At 45.9% G+C, this 23,186-nt stretch overlaps 1 protein-coding gene across 1 annotated transcript; it reads left to right on the plus strand.

Moving 5' to 3' along the window:
- The first annotated feature begins 5,178 nt into the window (after window positions 1-5,178).
- On the plus strand, window positions 5,179-16,103 carry ZNF514 (zinc finger protein 514). The gene is made up of 5 exons (XM_030838984.2): window positions 5,179-5,824; window positions 7,573-7,661; window positions 12,061-12,187; window positions 12,507-12,602; window positions 14,972-16,103. The coding sequence occupies exons 1-5, from the start codon at window positions 5,689-5,691 to the stop codon at window positions 15,955-15,957; spliced, it is 1,434 nt and encodes a 477-aa protein (XP_030694844.1). The 5' UTR covers window positions 5,179-5,688; the 3' UTR covers window positions 15,958-16,103.
- The last annotated feature ends 7,083 nt before the right edge of the window (window positions 16,104-23,186 follow it).

Consider the following 23,186-nt stretch of genomic DNA (forward strand, 5'->3'; position numbering starts at 1 on the left):
GCTTAAGTTTTCCAGGGTTTAGCAGGGTAAGAGTTGGGTTTACTGCTCACTCACCTCTCAGGGCTCTAGCTCACACTTCCTTATTTTTTTAAATTGAGGTATAGTTGATTTACAATATTATATTAGTCTCAGTTGTACAACATAGTGATTCACAATTTTAAAAGATTATACTCCATTTATAGTTACTATAAAATATTGGCTATGTTCCCTGTGCTGTACAATATATCCTTGTTGCTTATTTATTTTTTACATAGTAGTTTGTACCTCTTAATCCCTGATCCCTATCTTGCCCCTCTCCACTTCCCTCTCCCCACTGGTAACCACTAGTTTGTTCTCTATATCTGTGAGTCTGTTTCCGTTTTGTTATATTCACTAGTTTGTTGTATTTTTTAGATTCTGCATATAAGTGATATCGTAAGGTGTTTGTCTTTCTCTGTCTGACTTATTTCACTAAGCATAATACCCTCTAAGTCCATCCATGTTGTTGCAGGTGGCAAAGTCTCATTATTTTTTATGGCTGAGTAGTATTCCATTGTGTGTGTGTGTACACACACAAGTCCACTGTCCTCCTTGGCAGCAGATGCCCATTGAAGGAGACCCAGCCCAACCTACCCCATCCTTTGCTGGAATATTTTATACCACATCTTATTCATCTGTTGCTGGACACAGGTTGCTTCCATATCTTGGCTATTGTAAATAATGCTGCTGTGAACATTGGGGTGAGTGTATCTTTTTGTTTTCGTTCTTTCTTTTTTTTAACTTTGCCAATTCCTTACTTTCATGCCTGTGTGTTTAGAGAGATGATTTATAAGTTTTCAGCATTTTTAGTTTTTTAGTTTTTTTCAGTTAGGGTTGTTCAGGGAACCCAATCTGCCATGTTGCTGGAAAGATTAAGAGAACTTTAGCCAGTTTTCTTAGAAGAGTTAGGAAGGGCATATGGAAGCTGAACAGCCAAGAAACAACGTTGTTTAGAATAAAACAAGGCCTGCCAGCTGGGGGCTCTGCCACATTGCAAGATGTTACGGCTATCTGCTGCTGTGTAACAAATCACTTCAAACTCAGTGGCTTAAAACAACGTTTATTATGCCAATAACTTCTGTGGGTCAGGGACTTGGACAGGGCACAGCAAGGGTGGTTTGTCACCGCTTCACACTGACTCCAGTGTGAAGAGGACTCAAGTGTCTTCATCACTTGTGTGTCTGGTACATGGACTGGCATCCATGGCTGGGCTCACCAGGACTGTGGACCAAAGTCCCTACACGTAGCCTCTCTTTGTACTTGGACCTCCTCACAGCATGGTGGTCTCAGGGTGGTCAGACTTCTTACATGGCAACTCAGGGCTCCAAGAGAGAGAGTCCCAGTGAACAAGACAGAAGCTGCATGGCCTTTTATGACCTAGCCTCGAAAATCAGTTCACTTCTGCTTTACACTGTTGGCTGAAGCAGTCACAAGCTTGCCCAGATTCAAGGGTAGGGCGTTACAGCCCACCTCTCAAAGGGAGGCATGTCAAAGAAACGATGGTCGTTTAAAAAAAATCTGCAACATAGGATTTTAGCCTTCCCCTTTCATGGGTGTTTCTCTATGAGACAGGTGGGGCAGGGGTGGAGTGTGGCCTTGCAGTGTCCCTATTTTCAGCGGACAGTTTTGCTGTGTCTCGTTGTTTTGCTCAGCTGTGTTGCTGTCTCCTGAACTGCTGCAGTTTGCTTCTAACAGCTCCTCCCAGGCCCCCTCTTGCAAGTCTAAGACCCCTCTTCTTGGACACCATTTGACCTTATTTCTCTGAGCGTCTCTTCTCTTTGCTGCTGCTACCTGGTACTCTGTATCCAGATCTACATCTCTCCAAACTCTCTGTCAAAAGAAAACATCATTCTTTTATAGCATGTGGCCTTTTAAGAGGCGTTATCTTAGCAGAAGAGCATGGACCCTTAGTGATAAGTGTTTTCAGTTTAACCACTCAGTCTATGGGGTAGAGGATGGTTTGTCCCCTAGCAAAGGGATTTGGCTAGTTAGCAGTAATATTCTTTATTTTCTACTACCACCTCTCTTTTCCTGGGGTGCATGTGTATCATCAGAAGCTGGGTAGGTGAGGTGGAAGAGAAATATTCAGGCACAATTTTAGGCTATACCTGAAAAGCATTGTTTCTTCTGATGCCTAGGTCTGATTCCAGGTCAGATTGGTAATCTACTTCTATACCTTTGTTTGTTTAATATATTTTTTTCAAAATAGATACCATTGGATTTTTAGTCCACTCTAAATGACTGTATATGCCTGAGCCCTAATTGCGAACAGGTTCCTGTTTTTACTGTGGGACTCCTTACCCAGGTAAGTCACATGGCGGTGCTCTAACATCCCACATTAGTTAAGGAGGCTCTGTCTGCTAGAGCACACGTTGGACCTGCAGAAATCTCTGTGCTTCAGTTCTGCCTTTCAAAAGCACCAGCCAGTCTTTCACATTTTTGTTTCTTTTAATTAGTTCTTAAAATTCCTTTAGCTCTTTAAACTAGAGTAAGCCATCTCCTTCAGGCTAACGTGAGTTAGAGAGATGCTCTTGCTATCTGATTTTCCTCTGGATAAAATATTATGAGTATTGTTCTTAAAATCTGATATTTCCCATTATTTTTCTGTGGTAATAGAATTTTAGCCAGGCACAAGAATAAAGACTACATTTCCTGGTAGCTAGGTGTGGTCGTGTGTTCTGGTAAATAGGATGTAAGTGGATGTGTTGTACAGCACCTTCTGACAACCTTCCGTAAAGGAGAGCTGGACTCAGAACAAAAAGGAATGAACTACTGATACACATGACAACATGGCTGGATCTCAAGGACTTTATTCTGAGTGAAAGAAGCCACTCTCAGAAGGTTACATACTGTATAATCTTGTTTATAAGGTATTCTGGAAAACTACAGCACAGAATAGAGCAGTGATCACAAAGGGTTGGGATGGGAGAAGGGTTTGAGTACAAAGGAGCACCAAAAGGGAATGTCAGGGGTAATGGGGAAACCTATCAGGCTGCTGGGGACCAGGGCTCCGCTGACTGCACTTGGCATCAAATGGCGCACCAGAGCACTGGGAGTCGGGGAAGAGACATCACTGGTCAGCTATTGATTAACTCTCCAGGGTAACAAATGAGGATTGTAACAAGGGTCTCGAGCTCAAGGGGAAATGTCAGGCACTGTAGCAGGCCGATGCCTAAAGGAAAAGGTATCAGGGGCAGGCAGAGCCCCTCAAGTTCATCCGAAGCAGTTCCATTTCTAGTTATGTCAGCCACCAATGAGATGACGCTCTTTTCTCATGTGTCCATACCCTCCCCTTTTTGGTTCCAGAGCACAGAAGAGAACAGAAACTCCTGTGCCAGCCATGGTTCCCAGGCAGCACCCCCTTTCCACACCTCCTCGGCTTGGGAGAAAGAGGGCTTACTTGCTGGGCAGTTGCTGTACCACCCTGGCCATCTGTGCCACCAGAAGTGCTGGCAGAAAAGTGAAACAGATTGAAAGAACAAGAAAGGAGAATGGGGACTTCCCTGGTGGTGCAGTGCTTAAGAATCCGCCTGCCAATGCAGGGGACATGGGTTCTAGCCCTGGTCCGGGAAGATCCCACATACCGCGGAGCAACTAAGCCCATGTGCCAAAACTACTGAGCCTGCGTTCTAGAACCCGTGAGCCACAACCACTGAGCCCACGTGCCACAACTACTGAAGCCCGCGCACTCTAGGGCCCGTGCTCTGCAACAAAGAGAAGCCACTGCGATGAGAAGCCCATGCACCACAACAAAGAGTAGCCCCCCTCGCTGCAACTAGAGAAAGCCCACGCGCACAGCAATGGAGACCCAACGCAGCCAAAAATAAATTTATTAAAAAAAAAGGAGAGTGGACTTTTTGCCCTGATTTAATAGGTTATTCTTCCTTGAACCCCTAATTAGGGTCTATAAATCAACCTCTCAGTCCTCACAAATCCCCTCTCTGATTAAGGAGTGCCCCCAGAGAACCACTGTTTTAATATCCAGACTGTTTCTCCATTTCTTTTAGGTCCTAGATGATACGCGTTTCCAGAAGAGGAGGGAGTCCAAAGCCCTCCCTTCTTTGAGTTCACCCTTCACTGAATCCAAAACCGGGGGGCAGTGGGAGAAAGACAGGCACGTTAACAGCCTGTAGAATGCAGTTAGTAGCCTGCAATTGATCTCAGGTGGCCTCGGCCTGCAGCGGCTTGAAGCAGGATTTCGGTTTGTAGCCAGAGATTGAAGTCAGGCCGTGGCAGTGGGAGTGCTGAATCCTAGCCTCAGACCACCAGGGACCAGTGGCCAGTGACAAGGCCCTGGCCCATCAGCTGTGTAGAAATGAATTTCCACATAGAATCAGAAAGTAGTGAAACAAAGTATTTATTAGGAGGAAAAAGGGTACGTGTGGATAGGCACACAGGTGGGCTCAGAGAGGGTCCTGCCACTGTGGTAGTTTGAATCACTTTTATGGGGCATTTCTTCCACGTTTCCTTTGGCCGACCATCTTGCTTTGCCTGGTTCTGAGTTCGTATTTGGTATATCTCAGGGTCCTCTCATATGTGCGCATGCACCTCTTAGCCAAGATGGATTCTAGCGAAGAGGCCTATGGGTAGGTTGACATCACCTACTATGTGGTGGCGGCCCCTCCCTTTTTGACCTTCAAGGAGCCTTTCTGCGCATGTGTAGTCAGGAAGGTCTCCTCGACCTCGAGATGAGAAATAAGCGGTCTAGCGCTTAGCTTCTCCTCCTTCCTGCTATTTTGGCCCCTTCCAGCCTGGGACCCATCTATCTCCTGCCTCACCATCGGCCATCAGATCTCCTGGGCACTTTATAAGAAATACACATGTCTGGAGAGCCTCCTAGAAATTCTTATTTGGCAGATTAAGGGTAGGGCCCAGGCTTTTTAACAAATCTCCAGTGACTTCTGTTCAGCAGCCCCAAGCCAGGCTCTCCGGCCCAGGTACTAAAGGCACTCCCAATATGGGGGTTGCTTCCGGTTCCCTGCCCGTGGCTGGGAGCAGGGTGACACCTCCATCCACGTAGCTGATGCCCACTTTCCCCATCCGCAGCTGCGGGAGCACAGCACCCAAGAGTCCCCAGTTGCCAGGGCGCAGGCGCTGCTGGGTCCCGCCCTGCAGCCGCGCCTCCTCGCGTGGCGGCCGGTCTGCGCAGGCTCAGGACGGGTCTCGGGAGGCGGGGCTGGGGCTGGAACCCGGGGGTCCCTTGGATCTTTGTGGGTTTAGCTACTCCTGGCGCGCAGGCCTGACCTGGGCACCGTGCCCCGAGCCCGTGACACAGTGGGGAGTGTCCCTTCGTCTGCCCGCCTGCGAGGGGCTGAGGAGGCCTGGAGCTGGGCGCAGAGTTGCGGGGCCGGTCGTTTCCCTGTGAGGCTCTCCCCAGAATCCCTGCTGCCTCCGGGCAGTGGAGGAGCGGGCACCGAGGTCGCAGGTGTGGCTGGGGCCGTTTTTCCTGGTGCTCTGCGTGAGAGCTGGGTTCCAGAGCCTGGTCCCTAGGAGGAGAGCGGCGGAGCGGAGCCCGTGGGCGGAGGCCGGGCGCGTGAGGGGTCTGGGAGTGGGAGCGGGAGAAGAGCATCGCCCCCGCAGCCATGCTGCGCGCCGCTGGGAAGTGGACCCGGGTTTGACGGCCCTGCTCTGGGCGCTGCGGGTTGGCTGGGCGTCGCTGCCGGAGTGGGAATGCCTGGTGTCACCCAGCTTGCTCCCCGCTCCCTGAACCCCGGGAGGACCGCAGGGACCCGGCCGGAGGACAGAGATTTGGACCTAGTGAAAGGACATCGTCCCTTAGCACCAGCTATGGACTCCACAGCATCAGGTTTGGCTCTCGAGGGTGCCGCGGGCCAGACCCCTCCTGGGGGGGTTAGTGCTGGGTCGAGGAGGAGGGCCCTAGGAAAGGGCCGGGGAATCCCACTGGAGAGGCAGAGCCTGCAACCGGCTTCCCTGTGGCGGTGCCTTCCAGGCTAATGAGCGTGAAGTCCCAGCATCCAGAGACCATGGAGGGCATGGCCATGGGAGACTTATCCCAAAGGCCAGAAGACAGAGGGGAGAGCAGGAGGGGATCTCTTCCTGCTGTGGCAGGGAGACGGCAATAAACCTGTGAGGGAGTGGCCCTTGGCCAGGGATCAGAGGACAGTGGGGCCATTTGGAGCCTTGCCACCCACTTCCTTTATTACTTCATTAAGTAATAATGTTCTTCTGGAGCAGCTGGGTACAAGGTCAGCAGTGTACACGGTGGGCACCTCCTGTGACCACCGTCTGCCCCAGTGTTGGGGAGAGCGCAATCCAGGTGACCCAGGAGATTTTAAGCCATTCCTTTCTTAGTTTAGAATCTCCCGCCCTTCACCAAGTGGGCATTTTATTTTTGCTGCCTTGGGTCTTTGTTGCTGCACGCGGGCTTTCTCTAGTTCCGGCGAGCAGGGGCTACTCTTTGTTGTGGTGCACGGGCTTCTCATTGCGGTGGCTTCTCTTGTTGCGGAGCACGAGCTCTAGGTGCGTGGTCTCAGTAGTTGTGGCTCGCAGGCTCAGTAGTTGTGGCGCACAGGCTTAGTTGCTCTGCTGCATGTGGGATCTTCCCAGACCAGGGCTCAAACCCATGTCCCCTGCATTGCCAGGTGGGTTCTTAACCACTGCGCCACCAGGGAAGTCCCGGGTGGGCATTTTAGTTCTTCAGTGCACATGCTCAGGGTCATAAAACTGGCCAATGACAGAACTGGGCTAAATCTCTGGGACTCTCACCCCCTCTTTTTTCCTATATGCCTTGTGGTCTGTAGACCAGCAGCACAGGCTTCCCCTGCAAGCTCTCTAGAAATGCAGACTCTCACGCCCTACCCCACATCCCCTGACCCAGTCTGTTTAGCGAGATCCTCAGGAATGCATATGCACATTAAAGTTTGAAAAGTGCTGACCTGTGCTATACCACGCTGCCTGCCTACCTCCCTACTTTTGTTGGTGGTGGCCGTAGCCACTTCTCTGGCATGGTTGGGGTTAGTTTTTTGTTTGAAGACTTTAAAAAGAGTATGATACAAAGGCCTATAATAGAGGGGCTCTCAAAATACACTCTAGAGACCCAATGGTGCTTAAGAACATAGAGGACAGCTTCTCAGGAAGAGCTGGCCTCTGCGTTGCTTCCCAGGGATAAGGGGAGAGGTGTAACTTCTTCCCAAAAGTCCTATATCCCTATGTGGCCTCGTCCTAGGCCTTATTTTGTATTGTTAACCTGTCTTATATCCTCAGGTTACATTAAAATTCTTTGAAGTTCTTATTCACATTTATATTTTCAAAAGGCCTAGTAAATGACCTGCATTATTGGAGGCCCAGTAAATAACTCTCCGATAGAGTGGCCAGACTGTGGTCACACTTCAGCTACCTACAGCTTGCTGTGGCCTATGGACAGGTGGGGACCTCACGCAGCTGTGTACAAGGGCAGCCTCTAGCCCGTCCGTCAGCTCCCTTTGGCCCAGCCTTGTCCCCAGAACCGTGGAAGTGACACACTGACTTGGGGAGTCTGGGAGCTGTAAATCTCATGAGGGTTAGCCTTCCTTATGTCTCCTTTTACCTTCCTAGTTCTCCCTTCTCAGGACCCTGTTCTTCCTCCAGAGAGATGCCCAGGAGAAAAGGGAACAGCCAGCTTATCCCTGAAAGCCAGGCCCCAGGTGAGTTGGGGTTCTCTTGATGTTTCCTCAATTGCCTGAACTATGGCTAGTTTTGCCTCCTTTTCTCTGGAGCTTCCTGGTTTGCCAAAGGGAACTGACCCCAATTCCTGCTCTGCAGGAGGCCGAGCCCATCAAGGCTTTTGCTGGCCTCCTTGCCCCTTGTCCAGGGCCCTCTCCTCTGCTCAGCGTGCACTCACTCAGATCCTTTGGTTTATTTCTGTAACGGGCACTGTGGTGAGTACCAAGTAATGCGAGAGCACCCTGGCCCTGAAGGAGATGTCACAGCCACGGAGGGGAGGGGACTCTCGCACCCGGGATGCAGCCCCAATCACAGTAAGGGTGTGCGTGGTTTGATGGCAGATGGAATGGCATAGACAGGCCTTTCCATCAGAGTTTGGGAAAAGGAGAACCAGCCTGTGCTGGAGAGGCTGGGGAAGGTGCATGGAGAAGGGGGGACAAGGAGGTTCTGAGGGTTCGGACAGGTGAGGAGGTCATTTGAGGCTGGACCCCCGTGCACATGTTATCTTCCCGGATTAGTGTGGCAACACACTTAACTTCCCTGCTTCCGGCTGCGTGACCTTGGATGAATCACCTAAGCTCTCAATGCCCTGGTTTTGCCAACTGTAAAATGAGGATGATAATGATGAAAATAATAAAAGCTATTATTTGCTGAAAACCAAATAGGTATCAGGAACTATTCTACACAGTTTATTTATACTAATTAATTTCATCTTTAAAACAGTCCCATTTTGAAGAATGGCAGCTGAGGCACAGAGAGGTAACCTGAGGAAACCAAGGCACAGAGAGATAAAGTAACGTGGTCCTGGTTATCTAGCTAATGGCGGGGGAGCCAGTTTCAGATCTGGGTTGTCTGGCTCCAGACTCAACCACTCAGTAACACATGCACCTCATGTAGCTCTTGGAGTCTCTGGCACATGGAGTTGCCTAGTCCTCGTCAGCTTCAGTTGCGATGGGGATGCAGGCGTTAATGGTGACTGACTGTAGAGGTGGATTCAGGTTTGGCTGTAGGAGGCTGGATGTGGAGGGAGAGCCAAGTGGAGGGCCGTGAACGCCAGCCTGCATCGTTTCCTAGCATCCAAGATGGTGGTTTGGTGGGATTCTGGCTTGAAAATAGACATTCATAATTAGTTTTCTAGTCAGTAGGGGAAACCCTCACCAATAAGGAATTGTCTCAAGGAATTAGTAGAGTAATAAAGAGCTTAAACCTCTTTGGCCTTGATGTACACCATTCAGAGGTATATCAGAGAGCTTCGTCTAGTTATGCTGTGGTAGCAACAGCAGCTCTCACTGGCTCACGGTAACGAAGTGTGTTTCTTCTATACGTTACCTGTCGTTAGGGGGCTGGCCGTGACTCTGCTCCATCCATACCCTCTTCACTCTGGGATTCAGGCTGAAGGATCAGCCCTCCTCTGGGGTGTGCCGTTCTCGTGGCTGGGGGAAGGTGCAGTGTGAGGCTCAGGAGCTGGCTCTCCAGGCTTCTGCTGAGAACTGGCATGTGCTGCTTCTGCTCACAACCCATTGGCCAGAGCAGGTCACGTGGCCATGCCTAATGTCCGTGAGGTGGGAAGTATAAGCCTCCCATAGTAAGGGGCCCAGAGGGAGGGGCAGTAAACATTCTGAACAAACAATTACACTGTCTGTTCTCTTGCTCACAGATGTTCACGTCCCTCCCTCCTGCACACAAAATCTCTCCCCAGGGGAGATATAACCCCAAAGCCCCATCCAGTCGGAGCATGAGGATTGAAGTCCTGGATGGTGTGATGTTTTGGACATCAGGTCTGGATATTTCTCCTCTGGATATGGAGATCTCTGAAAAAAGAATCCATATACCCCACATACAGTGGAACAGTGGGGCTGGATAACCACAATAAACACCGCTGTTCAGAAAGGAGAACCATGGGAGGAGCCCAGCAGTCCCTGGTCTGGAACAGTTAGGAAATTCCACCGGGCAGAGTATGCATATGGCTGATTCACTTTGTTGTGCAACAGCAACTAACACAGAATTGTGAAGCAGTTATACTCCGATAAAGATCTCTTAAAAAAAAAAATTCCACTGGGCAGACTTGGTGAGGACCTTGGCCTCGGGAGTGGGGAAGTCTTTTGGTTATATGCAGTGGCTCTGCTCCCTGGGTACAGCTCCCCAGTCCAGTGTTCTCCCTGGCTCTTGGCTCTGCCCTCCAGAAGTTCCTTCCTTTTGCAGTATCCCCCTTGGTCACATATGAAGATGATGTTGGAGGATAAACTCTTTTCAGGGCTAAGCAGCTTTTTCATTCTGCCTGAGTAGGTTGAGGGCCCAAGGATTGTTTCAAGTCATGAACATTCAGTGTAACTCTCAAAAACTCGACCAGCTTTTTGTGTACTTCCTTCCATTAGCTCCCTGTGTCAATAGCTTTTTCCCACAGTTCTTGTTGAAATATGCCCCTCTCTTTAGACTTAATTGTGGAGCTTTTGGGGTTTCCTTGGGAAAACCATACTTTTAGTCACTCTGAACAGATTGGTCCCACTGAAAGGATTTACTGGGAGCCATCTGAAATTAATAAGAGGTTTAAACAAAAGGTTTGACAGTCACACCCATGATTTGGTCCTTGCCATTAGGCTGAGTTTTAATCAGCCTCTGTCATGCAAAAGCCATATTTATTTTGTCTTTGACCAGCTGGAAACGAGAACTGGTTAACTCTCCAACCCTGCAAGTCCTGGAGTTTCTGGACACTTTCTTTGGCCTTCCATTTTTATTTTGCAAATCAGCAAACTCTTGAGTTCATTTTTTTTGGTTTTCCTGTAATACTGTCAAGTGACAGTGCCAATGACAACCAACTCATACTACTGATATTATGTTTCCCTCCTCTTTTTGTAACATCACAAGCTCATGCTTGCACTGTTCGTCTTTCAAGTTACGGCAGCGACAGCTTTACCCCACAGTTCAGCACCAAATTACATGGGTTGCCATCTTGCCAGTAAGTTTCCTCACTGCCTGGCCCTGAAGACAGTGTCACGTATTTTAGGCTTTTTGTCGTGGCAGAACCCTACTTGGAGTACCAGCTTTTTTAATGAGTCCGTTTAGGCTAGTTATGCTGTGATAACAACAGCAAACCCTGAGAGACTTACACCAGCAATGGTTTATTTCTTGTCCACATTACACACAAGCTGTGGTTTTGCCCCACATCTTCACTCTGGGATCGTTTGCTGTTCTCAAAGCAGAGGAAAAAGAAGCAATTGCAGAACCTCCACTGACCCTGAAGGCTTTTGCTCATTAAGAAGCTCATGTCACTTCCTTCACATTCCATCTGTGAAAGCAGAGTATTTGGCCACACCTGAGTCAGTGGCGTAGGAAGATCAATTTTGTAGGGAGGGCCAATGAATATTTTGAACAAATAATATAATAATCGATCACAAGAGGTTACTAAAGTAGTGAGTTTTCCACATTTGATTATCCTGGACTGCCTTTAACTTAATATAAAATTGTTACTTTGGCCTATTCTATGGAAACCTTAGTATCTAAATGGGATTTGACTTTTAAACGTTTTGGGGGGAAAGTAACAGTACTACGTTCACTTATCTGCTTTATAGTTCATAGTTTATGGATTACTGCACAATGTAAGTCAAATGAGAGTGTTGCTGTTCTAGAGAGTGACAGGATAGTTCTGGTTGGGACCCACAGAATGGTTGTACCTTGTGGGGACCTGAGATCCAGGGTCTCACTCTCAACTTTGCACATTCAGGAACTGAAAAATGATTAGGCTTTGGGGGAGAGGATTTATGTGAATCAAACTCGCAGAAGTCTTAACTGATTCACTATAAGGCCACTTGATACACTTCCAGTGAACTGCGTGCTGGCAGGCTGTTTTGGGGATAAGTTATTCTAAGCCCCAGATGATTTTATTTGGCCTTAGCAACAGTTGTCATTGAAATCCTAGGTCACAAGTTTCAAAAATACTTAATTAGAAAACTACTGATACCATTGCATTTCAGAATGCAGAGTACATGAGTTTGTTACTTCGAATTGATTCTATTTAAATGTCACTAAATTGAGAGTGAAACCTTTGGAAAACTGAGGAAATGGATTGTATTTCTCTCTCCCATATAAGCAGAGTGTCTCTGTAGGCCTGATTCTCCTGAGACCCCGATTACATTTCTAAGCACTTGATGTTGACATATGTGGGCACTGGGTGGGATGCCAAGTAGTAAGGATGACACAATCCCTGGAGCAGCTTAAAATATTTTTGAGATGATAAAACCCAGAACAGAGGCATTGTGGTCGCTGGGAACTCTCGGAATCCCTTCCCGTACATCCTGAGGTTCTCCTCAGACACCAGTCTACTCTCCTCCCCAGGGTCATGAGTGTGCTCCCGAGGGTGCAAGAGTGTCTTCTGTGTTTCAGGACCTGATGACATTTGAGGATGTGGCTGTGGAACTCACCCCGTGGGAGTGGGGGCAGCTGGACCCTACTCAGAAGGACGTGTACCGGGAAGTGATGCTAGAGAATTTCAAGAACCTGGCCTCCCTGGGTGAGCTCAGCTCCTCCAAAGCCCAAAGCCTGCCCATCAGGCCATCTTTATTTCTTTGGTGTTTAAAAGCTAGGGGTGTCTGGGCCTGTTGACTGATTTTTGCCCTGGGATTCTGGAATTAGACATTTACATTCTCTTTGGCACCCAGAGATACAGTATTTCTACTCCTTGTTCCTAGGAAAAGTCCCACTCCATATGAACTCAGAATAAGAAGTTTCATGACTCTGCTCCTGATACTTCACAATGCTTATTCTTTGGAGGCTGTCTACAAGCCTTGACCTCTGACATACACAGTCATGATCCTTTTCCTTTCCACCAGGGTTTCCAATGTCCAAACCGTATGTGATCTGCCGGTTGGAGGAAGGGGAAGAGCCCTGTATTTTGGAGAGAGAAATCTCAACAGGTGCCCCCGCAGGTGAGTGAGTTGGACCAAAGCAGATAATAAGGCCCAACCGAGAGCGGGAAGTTCCCCTGAGCCCTTGGTCAGGGGGCTTTTCTTTGAAAGGGTGAGGTCACTTGCCAGGAACCCTCGACACCAGTATTTTGAATACTTGTAGGCTTTTGTAATGTTTTTCTGGTGGGAAAAGAAGAGATGTTCATTTTCTTCCCTAGTGTTTTTATTTCCCTTGTTACCTATCTCTGCCCACCCTTCAGGGTTCCTGGGGCTGTGCATCATCACTAGATGTCACACGGTCAGTATTAGATGGAATTTAAGGAACAACAGATGTAAGTGCCCAGCAATCCTGTATCAGCAGGGCTAAGAGAGTTAGCAAGGAACCAGACTGAACAGTTAAGTAGCCCAGAAATTAAAGGGTTACTGGCAAGGACATCCTGATGGATAAAGTCAGGAAGATCAAAGTGAGGACACTTCAAGCTTGGTTAAGCTAAGCTGCAACAGAGGTGATTCCAGGAACAAAGACTACTCCTTACTAGCTGTTGATGGAACCTCTTTGAAACTGTTTATTCCTAGGTGATTTGAGAGTACCCCGTAGGCTCCACCCCTTGGGGTAGAATTATGGACACAAAGCTCTCCTGACTCCCGTGTGTAGCCCAAGCATACTGGAGATGACAGTCTGTGTCAGTGTCCATCTCTGAGGCAGAATCAGCCCCAGGCTAGAGCTAATGCTCCTGAAAGCAGGGCTCAAATCCTGACAGCACAGGCTGGGCCTCGTCATGGGAACCTAGAAGAGAGGGGAGAGAGGGAAGATGCTGATCTCCTCTGTATTTAGTACTCTCTTGATCTTGTTTCCTTCCAGAATGAGGGCAAGGGTCTGACGTCTGGATCTAGTCTCATCACCAATATGTCTGTTTACAATGTTCTGCAAACATGGCTGTGTTTCAGAATCTCTCGGGGAGCTTGATAAACACTCATATCCCCAGGAGCCACACAAGACCTACTGGCTCAGAATCTGGCCTCTGGGAGCCCTGGTTAGGCATTGCCAGTCATTTTACTCTTCAGAAGGGTCACTGTTATTGTATTAGCTTTCTGTTGTTGCTGAAACAAACTGTCACAAACTTAGAGGCTTTAAGCAACATGTTTATTATCTCATAGTTCATAGGTCAGAATCAAGCATGGGTCTCACAGTGTTACAACCAAGGTATCAGCAGGGCTGAGTTCCTTTCTGGAGTGTCTAGGGAAGAATCTGTTTCCTGTCCCTTTGGGTTGTTGGCAGTACCAATTCCTTGTAGTTGTAAAACTGAGCTCCTCGTTGTCTTACTGGCTGTAAGCTGAGGGGCGTTCCTAGCTTCTAGAGACTGCTACATTCCTTGGCCCCTGGGGTCCTTCCTCCACCTTCAAAGCCAGAAATGGTGGATTGAGTCCTTCTCACACCACATCTCTCTGACTCAGCCAGGAAATCTTCTCTGATTTTGAGAACTCTTGTGATTAGATTGGGCCCACCTGAATGATTCAGGATAATCTCCCCATCTCAAGGTCTGTGCCCTTAATCACATCTGCAAAGTCCCTTTTGCCATGTAAAGTAACATATGTTCCTGGGATTAGAGCATGGAAATCTTTGGGGGATAATTATTCTGCCCACCACAATTACATACAGTAATATAATACATGGTATATGTATATTATATAATACATAATAATGTGTGGTGTGGACTGAGGGAAGATTTTGTGGAGGGCATCTTCCTAACCCTCCTCTCATCTTTACAATCTTTGGACTTATCTTGTGTCCTGGAGTCCAAACACTGTTCTCTCAGGTTTTCCTAATCTCCAGTCACCTGTGTATCTTATTCTTGACACCTCCAAAACTTTGTTCAGACATACACCATTCTTGGAAGAAACTGTACACCTCTTTTAGATATTATTTTATTTATTAAAATTTTTTTTTTAATTTTATTTTCGGCTGCATTGGGTCTTTGTTGCTGTGTGCGGGCTTTCTCTACTTGTGGTGAGCAGGGGCTACTCTTTGTTGCGGTGTACAGGCTTCTCATTGCGGTAGCCTCTCTTGTTGTGGAGCATGGGCTCTAGGCATGTGAGCTTCAGTGGTTGTAGCACGTGGGCTCAGTAGTTGTGGCTCGTGGGCTCTAGGACACAGGCTCAGTAGTTGTGGCACACGGGCTTATTTGCTCCATGGCATGTGGGATCTTCCCGGACCAGGGATCTAACCCGTGTCCGCTGCATTGGCAGGCGGATTCTTAACCACTGTGCCACCAGGGAAGTCCCTAGATATTATTTTAAAGGTTAATTATCTTACATCTATTATAGGACTTTACTTCCTCTTGGCACATAGAACAGGTAATAACAGACTGTCTTTTTTTTTTTTTCCCCAGACTGGGAGAGAAGGCATCAAGCCAAGGAATCAATGCTAAGTCAGGGAATTTCCAAAGAAGAATTATTCCAGATAGCATCAGTGGAAAAAGACATTAGAGATGAACTCTGGTCCTCCAAACTGAAAGCAACTTGTGGTTGTGATGACCAGTTAGAGATGCATCCAAAAAAGCAGGAGAGACATCTGAAAGAAATGTCACTCACTCACAAATATACTACCACCCTTAGGAGAGATCATGAGTGGAGTGAATTTGGGACAAGTTTGGGTTTAAGATCAGTCCCTGTTAACCAACACAGTGTTCTCATGGGAGAAGGATACTATAAATGTGATACAGATTTCAGAGAGACTTCAGGGAGAAATAACTCTCAGAGAACCCATCCAGGGAAGAAATCTTGTAAATGCAATGAATGTGGGAAGTTGTTCCATTTCCAGTCAGAACTTAGGCGCCATCAGAGATGTCACACTGGAGAAAAGCCCTATGAGTGCAGTGAATGTGGAAGAGCCTTTGGTCATATTTCATCCCTTATTAAACATCAGAGAACTCATACTGGAGAAAAGCCCTATGAATGCAGCGAATGTGGGAGAGCCTTTAGCCAGAGTTCATCTCTTGTTCTACATTATAGATTTCATACTGGAGAGAAACCCTACAAATGTAATGAGTGTGGAAGGGCCTTTGGCCATACTTCATCCCTTATTAAACACCAGAGAACTCACACTGGAGAAAAGCCCTATGAATGCAGAGAATGTGGGAGAACCTTCAGCCAGAGTTCCTCTCTCATTGTACATTACAGATTTCATACAGGAGAGAAACCCTACAAATGTAATAGATGTGGGAGAGCCTTCAGCCAGAGTTCCTCTCTCACTCAACATTATAGATTTCACACCGGAGAGAAACCCTATAAATGTAACGAATGTGGAAGAGCCTTTGCTCACACTGCATCCCTTATTAAACATCAGAAAAGTCATGCTGGGAAAAAAACCCTATGAATTCAGACAATGTGGGAAGGCTTTCAGCTGGAGTACACACACCACTAAACCTCAGAAAATATACATGTATGTATATATATGTGTATATATATATATATATATATATACACACACACACATATATTATATGAGTGTAATGTATGTGGGAAGGCTTCTGGTCAGAGGACCTTGTTAAACATCAGACAGGACATACTAAACTGAAGCTCTGCTAATATCAAGAGAGGGAGTGGGCTTTTGTCACAACTCCTCCCTTATCAAACACCAGAGAATTCAAACTAGTAAACTATGTGAACATAATGGATTTGGAAAGGCTTTAGTTAGTGGACACACATTATTCAACATCAGACAGTTTATACTGGGGAGAAGCCTTATCTGTGTAATGAGTATAGCACAGCCTTCAGTCACATATTATTCCAAAAAAACCACAAACAAACCAGATAACCATACTGGAGAGAAACTCCTCAAGTACAGTAAAAACTGTCAGTAATACTTCTCTTCTTGCCTTACTAAGCAGCAGGAATACATACTAAAGAGAATCGCTGAGAAAGCAGTAAATGTGGGAAGGCCTTCAATCACAGCACATCCCTTATTAAGCATCAGAGAATTCGTTCTTGAGAAAAACCCTGTGGACATGGTGAATGTGGGAGAGCCTTCAGCCAAACCTCTTCCCCTTATAAACATCAGCAAGCTCACCCCACTGGTTAGAAACCCTGGGGATGTAATGCATGTGGGAAAGGCTTTGGTGGATGTTCTGCCCTTTTTGCACATCAGAGAATTTGTACTAGAGTGACTCTCTGAATTTAGTGAAACTGGGAAAGCCCACTAGCCAGAAGCCAGAACTACACATATTGTATAGTTCCCTTTATATGAACTCCACTAGTAATAATATGTGTTCTCTAACTAAAGCCTTTCCAAATCCAAAACCCTCAGCATACATTAAGGCTTCACCCAAAAGGGAAACCCTGGGAGCTTAATGAATGTGAGGAAAGTTGATTCATAAATCTAGAGCTGAAAGGAAGCTAAGAGACCACCTAGTCTGGTGATTTCCTACCTGCTGGGGGTTGTTTTTATAACCACTTGTGTTGTCTCCCCATCCTGTTACTGATGGGAGAGGGGGTGCTGTGTGGGTGAAGAGAGTGAAGGCTGAGGAAGGTGGAGGCACCAGTGACCTAGGCCAGCCATATTTTACAGCTAAGGAATCTGAGGTTCAGAGAGTGCCATGCCCTGGTCTATACACCTAACTGCTGGACTTCTTTCCTCCTGGTTTACAGCTATAGTTTGGGGATTGAGAGAGTGAAGGCCTTCTCTACACAAAAGCTCCATGCACTTGTTTCTCTGTAATGTTACTTTTATGAGGCAGTAGAGTACTCTTATTAAAGTTTTTGCGAGCAAAAAGCAATTTTAATAGATCTTTATGCTACTAGATTTGGGATTTTTGAAATAAAAAAATTTTAAACATCAATTAAAATATGGGTATTTTAAAAATCAAAACCTCAAAAACATTATCCTAAGTGAGAGTAGCCAGATGCCAGGGACCACATATTGTATGGTTCCCTTTATATGAAATGGCCAGAAAAGGCAAATCTTCAGAGACAAAGTAGATCAGTGGTTGCCTGGGGCTGGGAGTGGCAACTGGGAGTGACTGCAAATATTTCAAGGAATCTCACTGGGGTGGTGGGGCTGTCCTAAAACTGGATTATGGTGATGGCTGAACAACTTGGTAAATTACTAAAATTCACTGAAATGTGCAAATAAAATTAAATTTTATGGTATGTAAATTATACCTCAACTGTTTTTCAAAAATCAAATATACAGACATACCAACTATCGTTAAACCAATTTTCCTATCTCGTTTGTTACTTCAAGCCATCTGTGTGTCTTTGCTATCACTTTCTATTTTCTGTAATGGTTATTCCTAAGCTTACTGGGTCTCAAGTTCATATCATGTTGTCTCTACAACCTATGTGGAGAAGCCAAGACCAAGAGCTGTCATAGGCCAGAGGAGTCTTGGCTAAAGGAATTAGCTTGCACTAAGGACAGTCGTTCAAACATTTAAAGTCCAGATGAGTTAGCTGAGCCCAGAATTCAGGGAACCAGCTCAAAGTGGGGCCATGCAGACAAGCAGGATCTAGGGGTATAAGAGGTTGGCAGAGGGGAGTAGGCAGGTAGAAGGCACAGGAGGCATCTGGACAGCTAAGATCATGATGCCAGCCTAGGAGCCTGAAAATCATGGGAAATTCTTCCCAGAGATTCAAAGTTCACAAGCAGAAATAGCAAATATTTTACATTAGTAACAGCTTAGTTTGCTCTATCACACATTCTTTCCCTCCAGTGCCCTTCTCTAACCCCCGCCCAGGTCACTTTATATACCTGGATACCTGCAACAACTTTGTAGCTGGTCTTTGCCTAACATCTGTCCCTTCCTCTTTTGTATCTCAGCCACATTAACCATTCTCATCAGTGTGCACCCATTCGCACCCCTGAAAGCCTTTGTACTGCCTACAGGATAAATGCTCACCTCTCAGTTTAGCATTTATTGCCCTCTTCAGTCTGCCCTAATCTCCTGCTGCTCCTGACAAGAACCTCTATTTCAGAAAAACTAGCTTGCCTGCCGTACTTAAGACATGCCTCTGCACTTCCCAGCCTGGGCCATTCTGCTCAAGCCTTTCCACCAGCCTGGAATGCCCCCTCCACTGTCTAAAGCCTAATAATCAGTCAGAACCCTGTTCAAAGGTCCACTCCTTGGGGAATAATTCTCTTGAACACTGATGAGAAGTCAGGTCTTATTCATTTGCAATTGTAAAAGCATTTGTTGTATCCGTAAGTATTTAAAAATGAACATATAGATAGGGATAGTTCTTATCACTGTCTTGATCTATTTAAGTCACGGGTTGTTTATCATCTTGCCACTTTGTCTCCTGAACCAGATTATCAGCTGCTTCAGGTCATTTCTCATACTTCCTCTCAGAAATGAGCACCCAGTAGGTCCTCACTAACCACGTATTAATTTGAAAAACAACTTGTATTGCCCAAGTTTTCTCAGTGCTCTGACTGCACAGTTTCTACTAGATGAAAATCTTTCCTTCTAGAACACTACCAATCAAATATTTTCTTAGAAAAATACTACATTGTTCCTGTAATTATTTTTCAATTTCAAATATAGATTAGCATTGTTCCATCTTTTGGGGTTGTTGTATGCGTATATGAAAATTCACTGCTATTTTATTTTGTAGCACTACAATGACTTCTCATTCCAGCTACCCAGAGGTGGGCCAAATTTCACAGGTTAAGGAAACAGTCACCCACAAGACTGCTCTCACTTCAGACACCAGCCATGAATTGGGGGTCCCTAGGTCACCCTTTGACCATCTGGCTACAAATTTGGAAGTTCCCACTACTCTTTCAGACTTGGTAATTCTATATATATAAAACTACTCTCAGAACTCAAAAAAGTGCTGTATTTATTATAATTTTATTATAGCAGAAGGATACAAATCAAAACCAGCCTAAGGAAGAGACACATAGGTAAGGTTTGGGAACAGCACAAATGTGAGGCTTCCCCAGGAACACATTACCCTTCTGGCATATTGATGTGTAACAATAATACATAGAGTGCTTCCAGGCCAGGAAACTCACCTGAGCTTCATTGCCCAGAATTTTATTGGGGTTTCATTACGTTGGCGTGATCAATTGACCACACAGTTGAATTCCATCTCCAGTGCCCTCCACCCCCAGGTTGGGCTGATACCATGTGGCTCAAAGCCCCAACCCTCTAATCACTTGGTTGATCTGTCAGGCATGGCCAGTCCCCATCTTGAGTCATCTCATTTGAGTAAACTAGGGGCCAACCACGAGTCACTTCATTAGCATAGACTATCAGATATGGTCCTTGGGGGGGTCACTATGAATAACAGAGATATCCTATCACTCAGGAAGTTCCAAGGATTTAGAGGTTATCTCCTAACACACATTCAAATCAATGTAAAAATGCTGGGCTTCCCTGGTGGCGCAGTGGTTGAGAGTCCGCCTGCCAATGCAGGGGACATGGGTTCGTGCCCCGGTCCGGGAAGATCCCACATGCCGCGGAGCGGCTGGGCCCATGAGCCGTGGCCGCTGAGCCTGCGCATCTGGAGCCTGTGCTCCACAACGGGAGAGGCCACAACAGTGAGAGGCCCGCGTACCACAAAAAAAAAAAAAAAAAAAAAAAGCTTCTTCAATTATTATTCAAATAAGTCATAAACATAAAGACTGTACTTTAAACATTCCTCATCAAATAATTGCAATATACCACTTCTGCTTGCAGACCACTGGCAAGAACTTAGACATAGGACTATGGCTGATGGCAAGGGAGGCTGGAAATGGAAGTTTTTGTCCTGGGCAGCAATGGGGCCAACGAAAATTGGGGGATTCTATTACTAAGGAAGAAGAGGAGGATGGATATTGACAAATGACCAGGAATCTGTGCCTGAAGACCCCAATACTTCAAAGTCATTTGGGAATGAGATCATATCCACGATCCTCTCTGGGTCTCAGTCTTCTCCTCTGTAAGATGAAGGGCTTTGCACTTGTGGAAATAAATGAAGACTACCCAAATGAGAAGAAACAGGCTGTTTATTCAGAGCTTGCCATAGCAAGGGATCAGCCACTATCACCTGCACCTGGCAGAGACCCAAAGGCATGAAAGGATTAAGAAAGCTTTACGATGAGAAGAAAAAAAGTGAAAGCTTCAGGTATGCCCTGACTGGAAGTTGTTGGCATGGGAAAACTGGAGGGGGGCTAAGTCGGAGCAGGATATCTTATGTGATTGGTTTGGGCAGCATATTTGGTTTTCTATGGTTGGTTCTAAGTTGGAAGTGAGGGCAAAGAATAGGGGGGAAGTAGTCATTTGGCTGTTCTGAGCTGATTGCTGCAGAGGCTGTGGTTTGGCTTCCAGGCTGGTTGCTGCAAAGGTGTGGGACAGAGTTCTATTGTCATATAAGGTGTATCCATTGTCCACTGGTATATTTAGTCCCTCAGTTCTCCCTTTTGGTCACTTTCTTGCTTGAGAGAGGTTGACCAATTCAGAGATGCTAGAGAGCCAGATCTTTACGGAGGACTGTTTGGTTGTCTCCATAGTAAACTTATCATGAGATCTTTTTGTTGTAGCATCATGGCAATCAGATCTGATGAGAGAGAAGCTGTGCAGAAGCATTGAGCCAAGTAGTGTTTTCTTTAAGGTGATGTACTGCCTGTTCTACCATGCCTGTTTCATTGAGCCAACTATAGCAATAGCATAGATGCCCCCATGATCAGTCAGTAAGAAGTTTAGTGCAAAGCAATCGCCCATAACTACTTGAGCCAATGAGCTGAGACAAAGCTACAGATCTTCAGTCTAGGGAAGAGGTGATGTCATAACTGGTGGCAGTTAGTGAGTGATAGGTCTCTTATAGTCTTTCTGTCTCCCACCATTGGAAATACTGCTCTGATTGTTCACATAAACAATGAGTCAGTAATTCCCCAAGGCAGAGTGCATGAATAATTAAGGGTGGCCGCATTTTGGAGCTCTTGCCTGGGTTGGAATTTCCAGCACTGGTGATGTATAAAGTTAGGATTTCTATATACAGACAGTTTTGGGATGCTATTCCTAAAGTGCATGAATTTTTAGTCTGAGGAAAACGAGACCTGTTGACCTGGTTACAAAGGAAGTAGAATCCAGTAAGGGCACATAGAGATCCAGGAAAAAAGTTGTTCATGACATGAGATTGGAGCCAAAGCCACCCTTAGGCGGCTTTGCTATATATTTAGCTCTGCTATATACTTGGATCCCTTTACTGTCTTCCAGCTGATAAGTAACTGGCCTACTACCCTAATGAAGGTTGTTGAATTCAAATTCAGAATTACCTGGATTCTGATCAACAGATTGTGATAACTGGCTCTTTTTCTGGGAAAGTGGGACACTAGCAAAGTCACAGGTTGCTTTGTTTAAGGTCATTTGTCCCTGTAGGTGCTAATGGAAAAACCACTGGCTTTAATTCTCTATAGTCTCATTTGGTGAGACCAGAACCGTTCATATATATTTATCATGATGGTCTGCCAATGGATGGCATATCCAGCAGTTGGTGAGATTTAGAGCAGTGGCTACTATTTAGGATAATCTAAGAATGGCATTAGAATGAGTACGCTCTGGGGACTTCCCTGGCGGTCCAGTGGTTAAGACTTTGCCTTCCAGTGCAGGGGGTGTGGGTTCAATCCCTGGTTGGGAAGCTAAGATCCCACATGCCAAAAGACCAAAACATAAAACAGAAGCAATATTGTAACAAATTCAATAAAAGACTTTTAAAAAAAAAGAATGAGTACGCTCTGACCTAACAATTATAATGAAGAGGGAAGAAAAGAGAAAACGGGTCGTTATGGGTGGATGACAACCAGGAATCAATAGAAATGAGAAGAGTAACTATAAGCAAGCAGATGAAAAATAAAACAAGACTATTTTTGAAGTATAGTTGATACAGTATTGTGTTAGGCAAAACAGGGCTTTGACACAGGTCTTGGTCTGACATCTTGGGCAGAAGCTATCTGTCATCTGAAGTCATCTGTTTATTCCAAAGGTCTTTGGTCAGCTGTATACTTCTGAAGACCAGCTGCTTCTAGAGCATCTGGGAGAATCCTCAGTTTGAAGTCCTCTACTGGAATAGGCTTCCAGTTGTGTCAATTCGGAAATTCTTCTTTAGTTGTAAAATATGTATTGAAGAATTGACCCCCTGGAGTTTCACTGCTGTATTTGTTAACAGTACCCGATAAGGTTCTACACAATAAGGTTCAAGAACAATTTTTCTCTGATGTCTCAGACAAAAATCTCATAGTTGAAGATCACCAAGAAGCTATTTAGGAAGATGCTGGGGGAAGATGTCCTTAACCTGCTGATGATAGGACTGGGTAGAGTACATGAATCCCTTGTAATATTTTGCCATGTCTGCATGCAGCAGGGTAGAGTCTAGTATTGGAAGTGGAATCTCTAAATAAATGGGTTCAGTTCTTAGATAACTGATGTATCCCCAAGGGAGTGAACCATACGGTCATAAGGGCTTCTGGGAGTACCCTTGGCCAGGGAGCTAAAGGGTTTCTGAGATTTTTGCTAATTTTAAGTTAAAGATGTCACTGATTCCTGTAAAGTGTGTGCTTTGATCACCTGATATAAAAAATGGGATGTGATAGGTTGGATACACAAAATCAAGCAGCTTTTAGTAAGG

The sequence above is a fragment of the Globicephala melas genome, chromosome 12, assembly GCF_963455315.2.
Source record: "Globicephala melas chromosome 12, mGloMel1.2, whole genome shotgun sequence".
Classification (NCBI taxonomy): domain Eukaryota; kingdom Metazoa; phylum Chordata; class Mammalia; order Artiodactyla; family Delphinidae; genus Globicephala; species Globicephala melas.

Coding starts and splice junctions, on each gene's coding strand:
- ZNF514 (XM_030838984.2), top strand. CDS start 5,689: ATGCCTGGTGTCACCCAGCTTGCTCCCCGCTCCCTGAACCCCGGGAGG. Junction 5,825..7,572: donor TATGGACTCCACAGCATCAG/GTTTGGCTCTCG, acceptor TTACCTTCCTAG/TTCTCCCTTCTCAGGACCCT. Junction 12,188..12,506: donor CAAGAACCTGGCCTCCCTGG/GTGAGCTCAGCT, acceptor CCTTTCCACCAG/GGTTTCCAATGTCCAAACCG.